The sequence below is a fragment of the Lissotriton helveticus genome, chromosome 7, assembly GCF_964261635.1.
Source record: "Lissotriton helveticus chromosome 7, aLisHel1.1, whole genome shotgun sequence".
In the NCBI taxonomy this organism is placed as follows: domain Eukaryota; kingdom Metazoa; phylum Chordata; class Amphibia; order Caudata; family Salamandridae; genus Lissotriton; species Lissotriton helveticus.
Genome location: NC_136068.1, coordinates 410,760,036 through 410,773,646, shown reverse-complemented (window position 1 = coordinate 410,773,646; position 13,611 = coordinate 410,760,036). Strand labels below are relative to the sequence as shown.

Genomic DNA, 13,611 nt, shown 5'->3' with positions numbered 1-13,611 from the left:
AGCTCCCTTTTGGAGGTGTAGCACAATGTTCCCATTGATTATAATTTAAAACATTTCTAAGTTGTGCAGATTTATGCAAGAAATGGTTACCATAATGGTTATAGCAATACATACTATCATAATTTGTAGAACCTTGCAAATAATCATGTTTTGTAAATTTAGCAGACATTACTAAGTCAGACATCATATTGTTTATACTTTCAAAGTCCCAATCATCAGCAAATGAGTTTGGTTTTGCAAAGTCACTCAAGGAGATCTTGATTTGGTGTGGATATTTCAGGATCTCGACCGGACCATAAATTTCATAGTCAGTGTTGTCCCAGGCTACCCCACCAGGTATTGGAATTGCTGTGAAGTTGGCTGAAGAAAGTTCTGAAGAAAGTTCTCGTTTCTCGACGTGTGAAGATGTGTGTGGTTTGAGGACCAAGTTGATGTTCTGACTTGCTGTGTCCATTTTAGCATATTTTCCCTCAATGAAGCGTCCCAAAGTAAATACCATGATGAGCCAAAGTATGAGGATAAATGCACCAAAACCCACCCAAAATTCAATCCATGGAGAAACCATATATGTTTCTTTCAGTTGTTTCAAAAGTTCCTTAGCTTTGTCTTTAAAGGATTTTGATGATGGCTGTGTCTTTTGTTCGCTGAAACCTTCAGAGGAATCATCGAAGTTGATGAAGTAACCAGATGCAGTTCTGTCAATTGTTCCAATTGGTTCAGGATTTTTGTTTCTTGCATTTTCACTTGGAACTTCATTGTAGATTGGTGTGTCTCTGCTAAATGTCTTTATTTGGGTTTTCAGAGGTCTGAGTTCTATTGCATTGTTGCATAGTCCTTGTTGTTCTTCTTTAGGCGTTTCGAATGTGATGAGCCTCTTTGTTAGGACCTCTGTACTGGTAGCAAACCTTGGTGTTCTGCTACTTATTGGGAGTCCACTTGGCCTACCGTTTGTTATCGGCCACATGTTGTGGTTTTACCAGGTCGATGGATACAACTCGGTTCTCCTTTTTTTCCAGCAAGTGGCGGTAGTACAACTGATCTTGTCCCGTTGACAGACAAGACAGGAACTGCTTTTCTGTAAGAAGGCCCAAATTCCTTCTTTACCGCGATCTTCTCCCTGACTAGATCCCCGACTTTTGGAATCCAGACAGGTCTTGCTGGGACAGGTGGTGATTCTTCAGTGGTTGTTGGCTGTTGTTTCAACTGTATGTTGCTCAGGTCTTTTCTTGTTTTGTTTAAGTCCTGCAAAATAGCCAAACGGTCTTTGACATCAAAGGTTTTTTCTATTACCACTGAAGTCTGACTATCAAGGTCAGAGATCAACATCCTAGTTCCGAATAATAATTCGTACGGACTGAATCCCTTCAGAGAATTTCTTGGCAAGTTATTTAGACTACGTTGGACACTTATTAGATGTTTGACCCACCCAGCTCCCGAACCTAATGTCCTTTCCATTATAGATTGCTTTCTGCCTTGGTTTTTTCTTTACACCATCCCATACCCTCAGGAAGGAAGTGAGAAGATTCCCGCTGGGCTGTGCTCATTTGGCCATTCTTTCCCCCCCCAGGCTGGATTGCCTGAGTGAAAAAAATAAAATGGTCGAACGTAGCATGCTCTTAGCGTATATGCCATTTAGACTCGCAAATCTTGTATAACAGTCCGGACGTCAGCCGAGTGCTGTGGATCTACATTATAAGTGGAACTAGCCTGTGTATGTTAATCGCAAGCCATTCTTTTTGTTGGTGATATTATCTGCCTTGATACGACGAGGTATTAAACTGCTTCTCTCCCCACTGCGATCTCTGTTGCAGTTTGGGCAGTTTTTTACAAACATGGTGTAGTGCAGGCTCATGCCTGGCCACCAGTACCGTGATTGTAATTCTTCCAGAGAATCTTTTAATTTAAGGTGTCTGAGACCCTCGCCCATGTGTGCGTCTGCGATTAACAAGTTTCTCCTGTCCATGTTTGGAATCACTCTATCCCCCACTCCAGGGATTCGAGCAAAAGGGACGGAGTTTGCATCGATTATGTATGTATAATTGAGTGGATAATTGATCGGTAACGCTGAGCAGTCGCCTTTTGATGACGTTTTCACCGCCAGCAATGTTTCGCCGTCAATGTATTTTAATGTACGCTTTTTTCGATCTACAGGAGCCGGTTTACTGGCTGCCGCTGCGGCTGTTTCAGCCAATGAATTCCCTACAACGTGAACGCCATCACGCTGGTGACTCAGTGAGTGTGTCACGTGAGTCTTTGGTAGTTCTTTTTTCAAAAGAGCTACTTGTTCCCAGAGCAGTCTCTGCTTTATTGGTGCATCTGTGTCATCTTTGTAACCGTTCTGAATCCATGTCTGCAAATCCTTGTTATATGCTTTGACGCAGAAATATGAATCTGACACTATAAGTGTCGGGAATTCGCGATCCGCATTATCTAGCGCCATTTTCAAAGCTATTATTTCAGTTTGTAGTTCTGAATTAGTTTCTACTGAGTGTGATTTTGTTAATAGAGGTCTTAGTTTACCTCCGCCCCACACTTCTTTTGTAATCTCACATGTGGGATTGTATGCATGTTCTCCCCAAACGGAGGGTTGAGCATGTCCGTCTGTATAGATTACACAGGCGTAATGTCGTAGAGGCAGAATGTCGATTGGCAGAGGATACGTCTTTTCATATTTTAGATTTTTTAATTCTTCTAGTTCTGGATCAAAGTAGTAGTATACTTTGTCCGTTGTGATTGAATTCACCCATTGTATCCATTCTGGATCCAATGTTGTTGATGGTAAATTACACGGTGTTGTTAATGCCTCAAAGGCTGATTCAGCTGTTCTGACTGTGATATGTCTACCGTCAGCTATGTCTTTTTCTCTAGCTATTGCGGTTTGAACTGCTTGAACAATTTTTCCTTTGTTGCTGAATCTCTGTTCAGCTTTTGTGTACAAGTGTGATTTGAATGCAATTGGTACCTTTTCTCCCTCATTAGAGGTCAGGTATGTGAATCCGCATCTCCCTGGGATGACTCGGATCACAAGGTTGCGTGTATTATCACGGGTTTCTAATTTTGTTTTAATTAGCATGTCTGTTTGTAAGGATCTCAAAATTTCTGTGTGTGTTTCAGTCCAACTGGATCTTTTAAAGTCTGGTTTAATTAGATCGTAAAGGGGTTTGACCCTTTCTGCGTAATTTGCAATGTATGTTCTTCCGAAATTTAGGAAGCCTAAAATTGACTGTAGGTTTTTTAGTGTTTTAGGAGCTTGGATAACGGCACATTTCTCTAGGAAATTGTCTGCCAGGCTTTTACCTTCACTTGATAGCTCATATCCTAAGAATAGGACCGTCAGATGGGCAATTCTGGACTTTTTGAAGTTGAATTTGTAACCCTCTGCAGCGAAACCAAGTATTATGGTGTTCACTCTTTTCAAGTGAGTCTCCAAGTCATCATCTGTTAAGTAAATGTCATCGACATAAGATAATGCTTCATCATCATATAGTTGTAGTAATTCTGTTACTCTCGCTGAGAATACCCCCGGGCTGTTCTTGTACCCCTGGGCTAACCGACAGAATTGTTTTTGAGTGCCATTTACTGAGAAAGCTGTTAAATATCTGCTCTCTGGTGCTATGTTTTGACAAAAGAATCCGTTGGAGATGTCCAAGGTTGTTTTGTATTTTTTGCGCACTATGTTATTCATTAGTGCAGCACTGTGTGAGTTTTGCACTGCAAAAGTTTTGCAACATGTGTTAAGGTGTCGGTAATCCAAAACTAGGCGATATGAATTGTCTGGTTTGGAGACCGGAAACAAAGGATTGTTCATTTGTGAGGTGCAAGTTTCAATCACCCCCTGGTATTCTAGCTGATCTAGTATTTCATTTACTTGTTTTTTAGCTTCTTGCTTAATTGGGTACTGCCTTTGTGCAGTTGGTTGTGATTTTAACTGGATTTTGTGAGGAGGAGAATCCTCATCCCATCCTACATGATTTTTATATAAAGCAGGTGCTAAGGCCACTGCCCACTTTCTAGCAAGTGTATATTTTTTATGAATCGGGATTTGATTCGAGAAGGCAGGCATAATTACTTCTTCGCCATGAGGGCACTCCCTGACAAACTCTGGTGGCCATTTTTTTTTAGCTAGAAGGATGTCATAACCCTTGGAGAGGTTATCCCAAAATAGTCCCCTTATTTTCCTAGTCTTATCTCCCTCTATACGTAATGTTATCTCGTATATTTTGTGGGGCTTGCTAACTCTGGTATCTGCAGTTTCCACTTGAAGGTATTCATTCGTGTCCACTGTCTCCAGATGATTCATAAGGACTTTGCGAGCTATGCTCACCTCTGCTGCGCTGTCTAGCATTGTCTGAGCCCACTCTCCGTTTTTCAGTTGTGTCCTCAGTATTCTCGGCATTGTTAACTACCTTGATACTGGCTACCTTCTTTTTTGGAAATTGTAATTTCTTTTTCAGTTGAGCAGGTTCCTTGTCTTTGGACTTGGCGTGCTCTTCTGATCGTCCTCTTCTTTCCGATTTCTGCGAGGAATTCTGAAAAGATTGAGAGGGACGTGTATCAATGTCTTGATATCTATCAGGTTTTTTAATATTATCCCTATTTCTAAGGTTATATCTATTCCCAGAGGGGTCACTCTGGGGTGACCTTTGTCTCGGGTTTGGAGATTTCTCTCTTCGCCTAGGAGACCTTCCTCTGGACTGGAATTTCTTTTCTTTAGAATTGGATTGTTTGTTCCCATCCCAGTTCTTTTTTGGTGAATTATTATTATTATTAAAAAACATTTTTTCTGGACTTGTAGTCAGTTGCGGTTTTACTGGTATTCCACCTAGACTATCTCTGCCTAGTTCTTCATAGGATTTTTCTATGATTCTGGCAATTTCAGCTGGTTGGTCTGCTATATCTGTCTCTTTTAACCTCTGGCGGATCGCCACGTTTGCTGCTTCACCTTTTATGTTGGCTAATAATATAGCCGAGACCTGCTTGAAGTCTTTCAGTAATTTCATACCGAGAATTAAAGCAGGTTCTGGACCGTATTCATCTTGAATTTGTTTTAGCACATCTGGTATCACCGAAATGGATGGAACACCGTGCGTTTTTGTATAGATGGAAGCAAAGACTGTACCCCAAGTGTCACAGTCCTCAATGTGTGGTGCGATTCCCATTGGGAGACATATAGTCAGAATCCTGTGTTTTTCTAATGGGGTGGTGTCAGGAAACACCGCCTCTATTTGGGTAATTTTCTGTGCCAACCAGAATGGTATTTGTTCCCGTTTAGTTGGAACTTTACCTAGGCAGGATTGGATGTTCTGTGGTGTAATTTTATTTGTGTTCCCCTGGTGAGGGGTCAGCTGTGGTAGTTTAATCGCTGGCTGAATTGTTGAAGTCCGCATTACATACTGAACTAATTGTCTGTGAATTTTTAGTAGTTGTTTTAGCTGTATTAACAGCTCTGCTGCAGGCATTCTTTCGATGTCTGGATGTGGTGTGTATCCGGCTAGGACCGGCCACGTTGCTCCTGGTCTTCCTAAAGGACCGAGCCTTGTAATGTGATTGTTATGTTTTAGGGCGCCATCAAATAAGAGCAAATGCTCTTGGAATTTGAGTGGTACTTCCACCTCCTCGAAAGGAGTGTACGTTTCAGGAGGTTCCTCTACTTTGTAATAGTGGAAGTACTTTGTTACAGCATTTGCTGCTGGAAAATGTATCCATGTATAGTATACCTCTGTCTGCCGATATTCGTGTGCCTCAATTACGAATATGACTGTGCCACCTCTAGGTGTCAGTCCATTTTCTATAAGTTTTAAGGTTATAGATCTCCTTTTGGCGACCTGGATGAGTATTATATCCGGGTCTGCTGTTTGCATGGTAGCATCAGCATCTGCTATTTCAGTAGCTAATCTAATTGCCTCTCTTTCATCATCACTCTCTGCCATTTTACAGACAGGATGGTATTATGTTTGTTTGCAGATCAGGTTTCTTATGGAAACAGAGATTAGATGCACAATATTCTGGAACTGTTTTATCCTTCAACGTTGACTAGACCAAGAACCATACATAGGAGTTCCCTCCTGCGAGGTTTTGGAGGATATAATAACCTTTCACCCACTCCAGACGTCTTTGGAGTATTTGGGAAAAGGGGTCTGAGTGAGAAAGCACGACTGAGTTACTCTAAATGTCTTACGTTAGTTTTATCGCCCTTTCCAAACACGTTGGGCGCCATGTAGTGTAGCTCCTATTTTCCCAATAGGCTCTGCGCATTGGAATAGTACCTACAGCAGTAAAGGCCTAGGCCAGACGTTAACTAGGTCTACTACTGTCGATGCTAGACTTAATTTTTGGGTTTGCCAGCTAAGCTCAGAGTTCGCTAGAAACTTTCTCGAATGTTCAAGGAAGGATTAACTCCCCTGATTAGACAAGAAGGGATTTAGTTTCTGACAACCATAGAACATGACAACTTTGCTCTCGATAGTCCAGGCTGCCTGCGAGGGCTGCCCAGAAGCGCCGGTGCTGGGTCTCTCGGCTTGAGATAGCAGCGCGTCTCTCAGCGCGTCAGGAAGGCGGGGCTGCTGCCTGCGGGGTCTGCTTCTGCTCTCGGCTTCGGCAAGTATGGCTGCTCCGTCTTGTCACCACGCGTGTGTTTGCATAGGGCAAGGTCGGCAATATTTATACCTTAAAGGTGCCGAGATTGACGTAAGGATGGACATAGGTACGTCAATAAAGATGTCATACGACTTGCTCGTTAGCACATTCTTTTGCAAAAGTTCTCTGTGAAATCAAAACAATGGCCGCACGGATTTTCCAGGTTGTCATAGGTTTGATTTGTTATGAGAACGTCGTATGCCTTATCAGGGGCTGGAGGAATGTCGCTTGTCTAATTAGATCTCAAGCGTTATGACCTAATCAGATAACACGTTCCTGTGCCGTAGTGTGACTGCGTCAGATAACGGTATCTGCATCATGGGGGATTTCTTGCCTCATGGGCTGACTGTTAGTTAACTAGCTAGGTAGTTTAACCAGAATAGGGTCAGGAATAGGGGGATCGATTCAGAACCTATAGAAATACACGACAATCCGACACCCCCATCCACCAAATCTAACCACTCTAGGCCCGAGACCAATCGGCTCAGCTGGAAGACAACCCTCCTCCCAACACAGGCTCAGAGACCCAAAAGAACAATAGCCACCATGTCCACTAAGGAAGCAATGGATCTTGCCTCCACATTCAACACAACCACCAATGTTGTCCCTAGCTCCAGGATTCAGGTGATCACGGGTATGGGCAGAGACTGCCCCCCCTCCAGACCCTTAAGACCACCAGCCCTCCTCACCAATATCCCTAGGGCTCCTGTAATGAAGAATCCCTTGAATGAGAGACCCAACACCAACTGCATGCTCATTAACTGCAGGTCGGCCTCCAAACATGCAACTGAATTGGCAGGGACCATCCTAACACACCATATTGACATCACGTTCATTAACGAAACTTGGCTAAACGAGTTCTCTCCCCCAATCATGGACATGCTTGTCCCCCCAGGCTTCACTGTCATACACGAAGACAGAAAAAAACAGAGGGGAGGAGGGTTAGCAATCATGCATAAGAACAGCATCCCCATAAAGGAAACTGACGCCCTCAAATATAACTTCTTCGATTTTCTCTCTACAACCATTAAGATGAGTGACAACAAATCACTACTTTGTCATCTCCGCTAACATCCGCCGAGAAACACCGCCTCTTTCGGAGGACATCTCTCCGACCTATTAACTCACTCTTCACTCCAGGACTCTAACAACATAATTTTAGGCAACCTCAACTGAAACTGGAAAGATGAAAACACTGCGCTAATCAAATCCCTAAATTATCTCCTAAGCAACCTTGATCTTACACCACACTGCACAGAGAAAACCCACATCAAAGGATCCACCCTAGACGCCATTATCGCACGAGCAGATACTGTCTCCATCGACCTCACCTTGCCTGTGGACTGGTCGGATCACCATATCATTCTGTTCCACCTAAACCAGACATTTCAAGACCAACCCTGCACTCAGGACCCTCCGCGCTTGGTGAGAAATCTAAGTCAAATTCCACTTGTAGACCTGGAGGAGAGGGTAAGCTCCCTCTTCCCCTCCCACATGGGTGATCTCTCAGTAACAGAACTCACTTCTCAGTACAACACAACGATGACCTCCATTATGGACCAAATAGCCCCCCTGAAACTAAATAGATCAAGAAACATTCCATCCAGATCATGGTTTTATACAGACTTAAACTCTGAAAGAAGAGAACTAAGAGCGGCTGAAAGACTGTGGCAAAACAACCCATCCACAAACCTACGAGCTAGACTCAAAGCAGTAAGAGGGAGACACAATAAACACATAAAAAATGAAAAAACGTCCTTCTTTTCCAACGCCCTTGACAAAGCAAAGAACAGACCTAAGGAACCTTTCAGCCTCATCAGGCAACAAACCTCTAAACCCCCCATGACACAAGTTATAGCCTCCAAAGACCTGTGTAACAACTTTGCCAACTTCTTCATTGACAACATTTCCAAGATTGAACTCTCCTTGGACATACAAAGCAGTCCTCGTGACAGTAAAGTGTCCACTGAGTTAGATGTTGTCACCCCCAAGCAGCCTCCTAACTTATGGAAATCCTTCAACCCCATCTCTGAAACAGAGGTAATCAAATTGATCTCCAACACCAGACCCTCAGCACATACCTTGGATCCCTTACCAACCCAACTAGCAAAAAAACGTAAATTATGCCTAGCCCCACACTGGACTAAGATTATAAACAGATCCTTGAGTATTGGATTCACGCCTGACTGTCTCAAAAACGGCCAAGTCACTCCTTTACTGAAGAAACCTGGCTCGGACACAAACGATCTGAACAACTTCAGACCCATCTCCAATCTCCCTCTCCTTGCAAAAAGTATGGAAATATGTGTTCTCCTCCAACTTACTCAACACCTAGACAGCACCAACCTTCTCGATCCTCACCAATCGGGGTTCAGGAAAGGTTATAGTACAGAGTCAGCAATCCTGAATGTAATAGACAACATGCACAAATCTCTGAACAAAGGCCAATGCTGCCTACTCACACTCCTGGATCTATCGGCAGCCTTTGACAAGGCAGACCACAAACTACACATCAAACCACTTCAAGAAAGTGTAGGAGCAAATGAGGTGGTCCTACAGTGGTTCACCTATTTCCTACAGAACCGCACACAGAGTATAAAAATTAAGAACTTTTCGTCTGACCCACTCCCCGTGGGTAGGGGTGTCCCCCAACGATCAGTACTCTCCCCACAACTTTTTAACATCTATATAGAGCCTCTCACCTCCATACTGAAAAAAAACCATTCCTTTCCACCTCTATGCTGACGATACACAAATCCGCTGGAAACCTCCTCCTTCGAAGACATCAAAAGACTGAACGACACTCTACGAGAAGTCCAACACTGGCTCTCGCAACCATTTAAAGCTAAATCAGGGCAAAAACGGAAATCCTCCTTATCTCTAACAAAGAGGAGATCCCACAAATCACAGAATGGATAAAAGTCATCGAGGCTCTCAACCACAACCTCACCCTAGCTGAGTCTGCAAAATCGCTGGGAATTACTCTGGACCCCAAACGAGATATGAACAAACACATCAAAAACTCTGCTAAGAGCGCCTTCCCCAACCTTAAACTACTCAAAAAAATAAAACCATTCATCCCTACGATGCTACACAATCCCTGGTACTGTCCAGACTGGACTGCGGGATTGCAACCTTCACAGGAGCAGAAAAATCCCATCTTGCTCCACTCACTTCAACTCTGAACGCAGCAGCCAGAATGGTCACTGGAGTAAAGAAATACGATCACATCTCGCCTGCACTAAGAGAGCTAAAATGGCTTCTTGTTGAAAAGCGTGCCGAATTCAGAACCGCCTGCCTTACGCACAAAGTGCTGCACACAGGTAAACCTGCCTACCTAGCTGCTAAACTTCAGAAGGCCGGTCAGTCAAGAACCCTAAGGAGCTCAAACACTCTACTCCTTATCCCACCAAAATCTCACAGACAAAAAAAACGCATCTCCATCCTTCGCGGGAATTGCGCCGAAAATATGGAACTCCCTTCCAGTCCATATCAGGATTAACCCCTCCTACTTAAAATTCAAAAGGCAGCTCAAGGATCTCCTCCTCACCCGATCTCGCCCAAATGGATAGCTACAAACAATAGAAGCACATGGACAATGATCTCAAGCTCAACACCCCCCCTCACCCCACCCCCCACCGGTCGAACCCCTCCAGGAGTCACTGGATCCTCAATGATCACTGAAGCGAGGCGTCATTTGTTCCCGGTACATTCTACTGTGATAACGGTCATATGTTACTTTACGTGTAACATTTTGCACTCCACGTCGATATTATGTGATGCTTCCTCGAACATTGTATAGAACAATTGGCTTAATGTATCCTATGAGTGATTCATGCTGTAAAGCGCTCCGATACCTTCGGGTCTGGCTAGCGCTATATAAAACTCATAAATAAATAAATAACATCCGATTTCCGCTACATCATTTCGGTAGCTACTTAAACTTCTGGGAAAAGAGAGCATGGGGAGTTGATGTCTTGATTTTATCACTTTCAATTGCTTTTTTCCCTGGACCACCCTTACAGTGCTTCAGACCTTATACTAAGTTGCCTAGCTGAAAACTCAACTGAGGCGTCAATGAGGAGCTTTTTTTATCTTATAATGTGCTGGGTAATGCATTTGGGATGTATTTCGTATGGAAAACCTGCACCACAGAATTATGGTCATTTCACCCCAGGATTTCTAAGGCAAAAGCAAAGAGACAGACTTGCAGAAATCGAGGCTGCTGACACAATAGTGGGAGGGCCTAGTTTTGTAGTACAGCAATAAACAAGGCAAAATACTATATTTGCATGACAAGTCAGACAACTCTTGCTAAACTGGTGATGTTGGGTAACTGATGTGGTCTCTAACTTAGGGTTTTGTATGCTGCCTTTACAGACTGTTACATCTGAAAAGCTGTTCGCCCTCAGGTCATGTCCCTTCTGGTGATGTTCAGAAAGTGTTGATGCTACAATGTCTTAGCAGAAATATGGCACCTGTGCCAAGGAAAGCGGGGCCAAACCCTAAAATATGTGCACAGATACTGCTGTTTGACTACACTCCCCATCCCACCTCTTCTTTCACATACAGCCAGGGCATCACCTCACTTCTTGTACTATTCTCCTTGGCTGTTGAGCTTTCTCTGTGCACTGATTTCAATGGATAGGGTCTTACACACTTGCATATTGTCTTCCATTTATGTTCATTCACCAATGTATAGACGGCGCACTTTGAATTGCACTCCTATTTATACGATCTGTAGCCAAGTACTGATTTTGTTAGACTGTCTAGTACAAACGCACAATGTATTTAACTGCACTTTAAATATATTTTTGATTGTAATCTGATTATTTCTGCAGCTTCTCCAGTGAACGAGGTGTTGTATCTGTGAGTATGAAGTGCGGGCAGTAACTTTAGCCCAAAACGTTTTCAATTATTTTGTTAACTATTTTCTAGCCCGAACACCTATACTTTTTGACACAAAGTCCGATGTTCTTTGATAGCCCAGGCCGGGCTTTGTGTCAAAATCTAATGACTCCTTGAAAAAGGTGATAACAAGGAGAAATGTTTTCAATTCTAAAACACACACACACATCCTATGAGAGCTGAGGTGCACAGCACACATTCAGTACATGATATCTTTCTATGGTTGTCTGGACATAGGACAGGATCAGTATACTTTCCTTAGAATTCCTGTGCTAGACAGCGCTTAGTGAGAAGAGGAGAAGGTTCTGTCCGTGTAGTCATTTTCTGAGACCCCCTCCCGGAATACCAGTGTGTTGAAACCTCAGGGTGTTCACACACAGATTGACCAAATCCATGCTGCACTTAAATAGGCCTTTGTGGCATTTAAATCTACTGTGTTCTGGTACCATACCTCTCTGTGTGTCGTGATACCTGTTACTAATCATAACAACGGCAGAGTGTGCCTTTTTTTTATAATGAAGGTAGAGCACAACAGGAGAATCCAATTAGGTTCTTAATAAAGCCCTCACTCATCAACCTAGTTGGTGACATGCTTCATCATCGGGCCCCACCAGGAGAGGCCGAGAGCCACCCTGGTGTGCCTCAACACCAGAATTACTGCGGAGCTGGTAGTTCGTGTTCAGTGAATAGTGAATAGTGAAAAGTGTTTGTTAAAAATGTCACGATTGTGTCAAAAATAAATTTGATTAGAGGCCAATCAGACATTAAGGCTGAATAAATGTTTTTTTTAAATAAAATGGTACGGGAGGGCCACTTCTGGCCCCAGGGACCCCATTCTCTGGGTCCTGACCAGACTCTTGTTTTTTTAGAACAGGGCCATGAGGCCCCCCTCAGGCCATTTATGGCCCCGGGGACTGCATTCCCGGGGCTGCCTTACTTAAAAAAAAAAAATTTAATTAAAAGGGTGGGGCTGCGTGGACCCCCTCCCGGGGCACTTCTGGCCCCGGGAACCCCATCCCCCAGGGCCAGCCCTCAAGATGGGGACCGTAGGGGGAGCCCCAATGCCCCCATGGTCCCGCCGGCTCCCGCCTCCTGCGGGAGCTGGCATTGCTTTTGGGCTAAGAGAGCTGCTTACATGCAGCTTCCCTTTCCCCAAAACAATCTGCTTTGGTTTGTGGAAGTGAGAGCAGGCTTCCTGCTCTTGCTTCCAAATAGCAAAGCAGAGTTTGCTATTACAGGGCGAGAGCCGTGCTGACGCCCTGTCATAGCAAACAGCAATGTCCCGGGGGTGGGCACGCCGGGACATTACAGGAGCTGGCCCTGGGGCGTGGCGGTCCCCAGGGCCATCAAGGGCTCCAGTAGGGCGGCAGCTCAGCCCCCCTCCCAATGTTAAGATAGCCCCGGAGAGGTGGTGGTCACCAGGGCTCAGGTGGCCCATGCAGCTCTCCACCCTAAATGCTTTCTTTGGCCCTGGGGATCCTTGTGGAACCCCCTGTGCAGGCCTAGGGGGTCAGGGTGTTTGTACCCTGCCCTCTTTTCTTAATTTTTCACTTTTGTTTTCTCTGTTTCTTGTGACTCGGTTACCGAGTCACAAGATGGCTGCCAACACTTCCTGGTTTTGAGTGTTGGCAACCAATCAGAGTGAAGCTCGTGCTCGGGAGGAGGCGCGTCTCCTCCTCAGTGCACAGCTAACAACATTTTTATTTCTTGAATTTCTCAGCAATTACTGACTGGATTTAAACCATTTACCAAACAGAGTGCTTTTTGAACCAAGAGGTACCTTTTTGCCAAAATTGGTGTAATTTAGTTCAGCAGTTCGGGCTGTAGCAGTGTCTAAAGTTTCCAATGGAAATTAACATAGGGAAAACGCGTTTTCGGGCCCTCCTTTTTTACCAGTCCCCGCTTGACGAATCACCCCGAAACTTTTAGGACAGGAGCTGACGGGAGCGGGCCATTAGTTTTAAAAATTTCGCAAAGATTCGTCAAACGGCGCCAAAGATATAACTACGTCTTGGCGACCGCCAATAGGTAGTCTATATATATATCAGTATTTTTTTCCTCTTCAAT

General features: G+C 44.1%; 1 protein-coding gene across 1 annotated transcript in view; it reads left to right on the top strand.

Annotated features, from left to right (window-relative positions):
- Positions 1-11,509, top strand: part of LOC144769106 (uncharacterized) — a 362,128-nt gene extending 350,619 nt beyond the window's left edge. The window contains exon 9 of the mRNA XM_078653109.1: positions 11,478-11,509. Within this exon, the coding sequence (XP_078509235.1) occupies positions 11,478-11,509 (32 nt within the window). The remainder of the gene's footprint in view (positions 1-11,477) is intronic.
- The last annotated feature ends 2,102 nt before the right edge of the window (positions 11,510-13,611 follow it).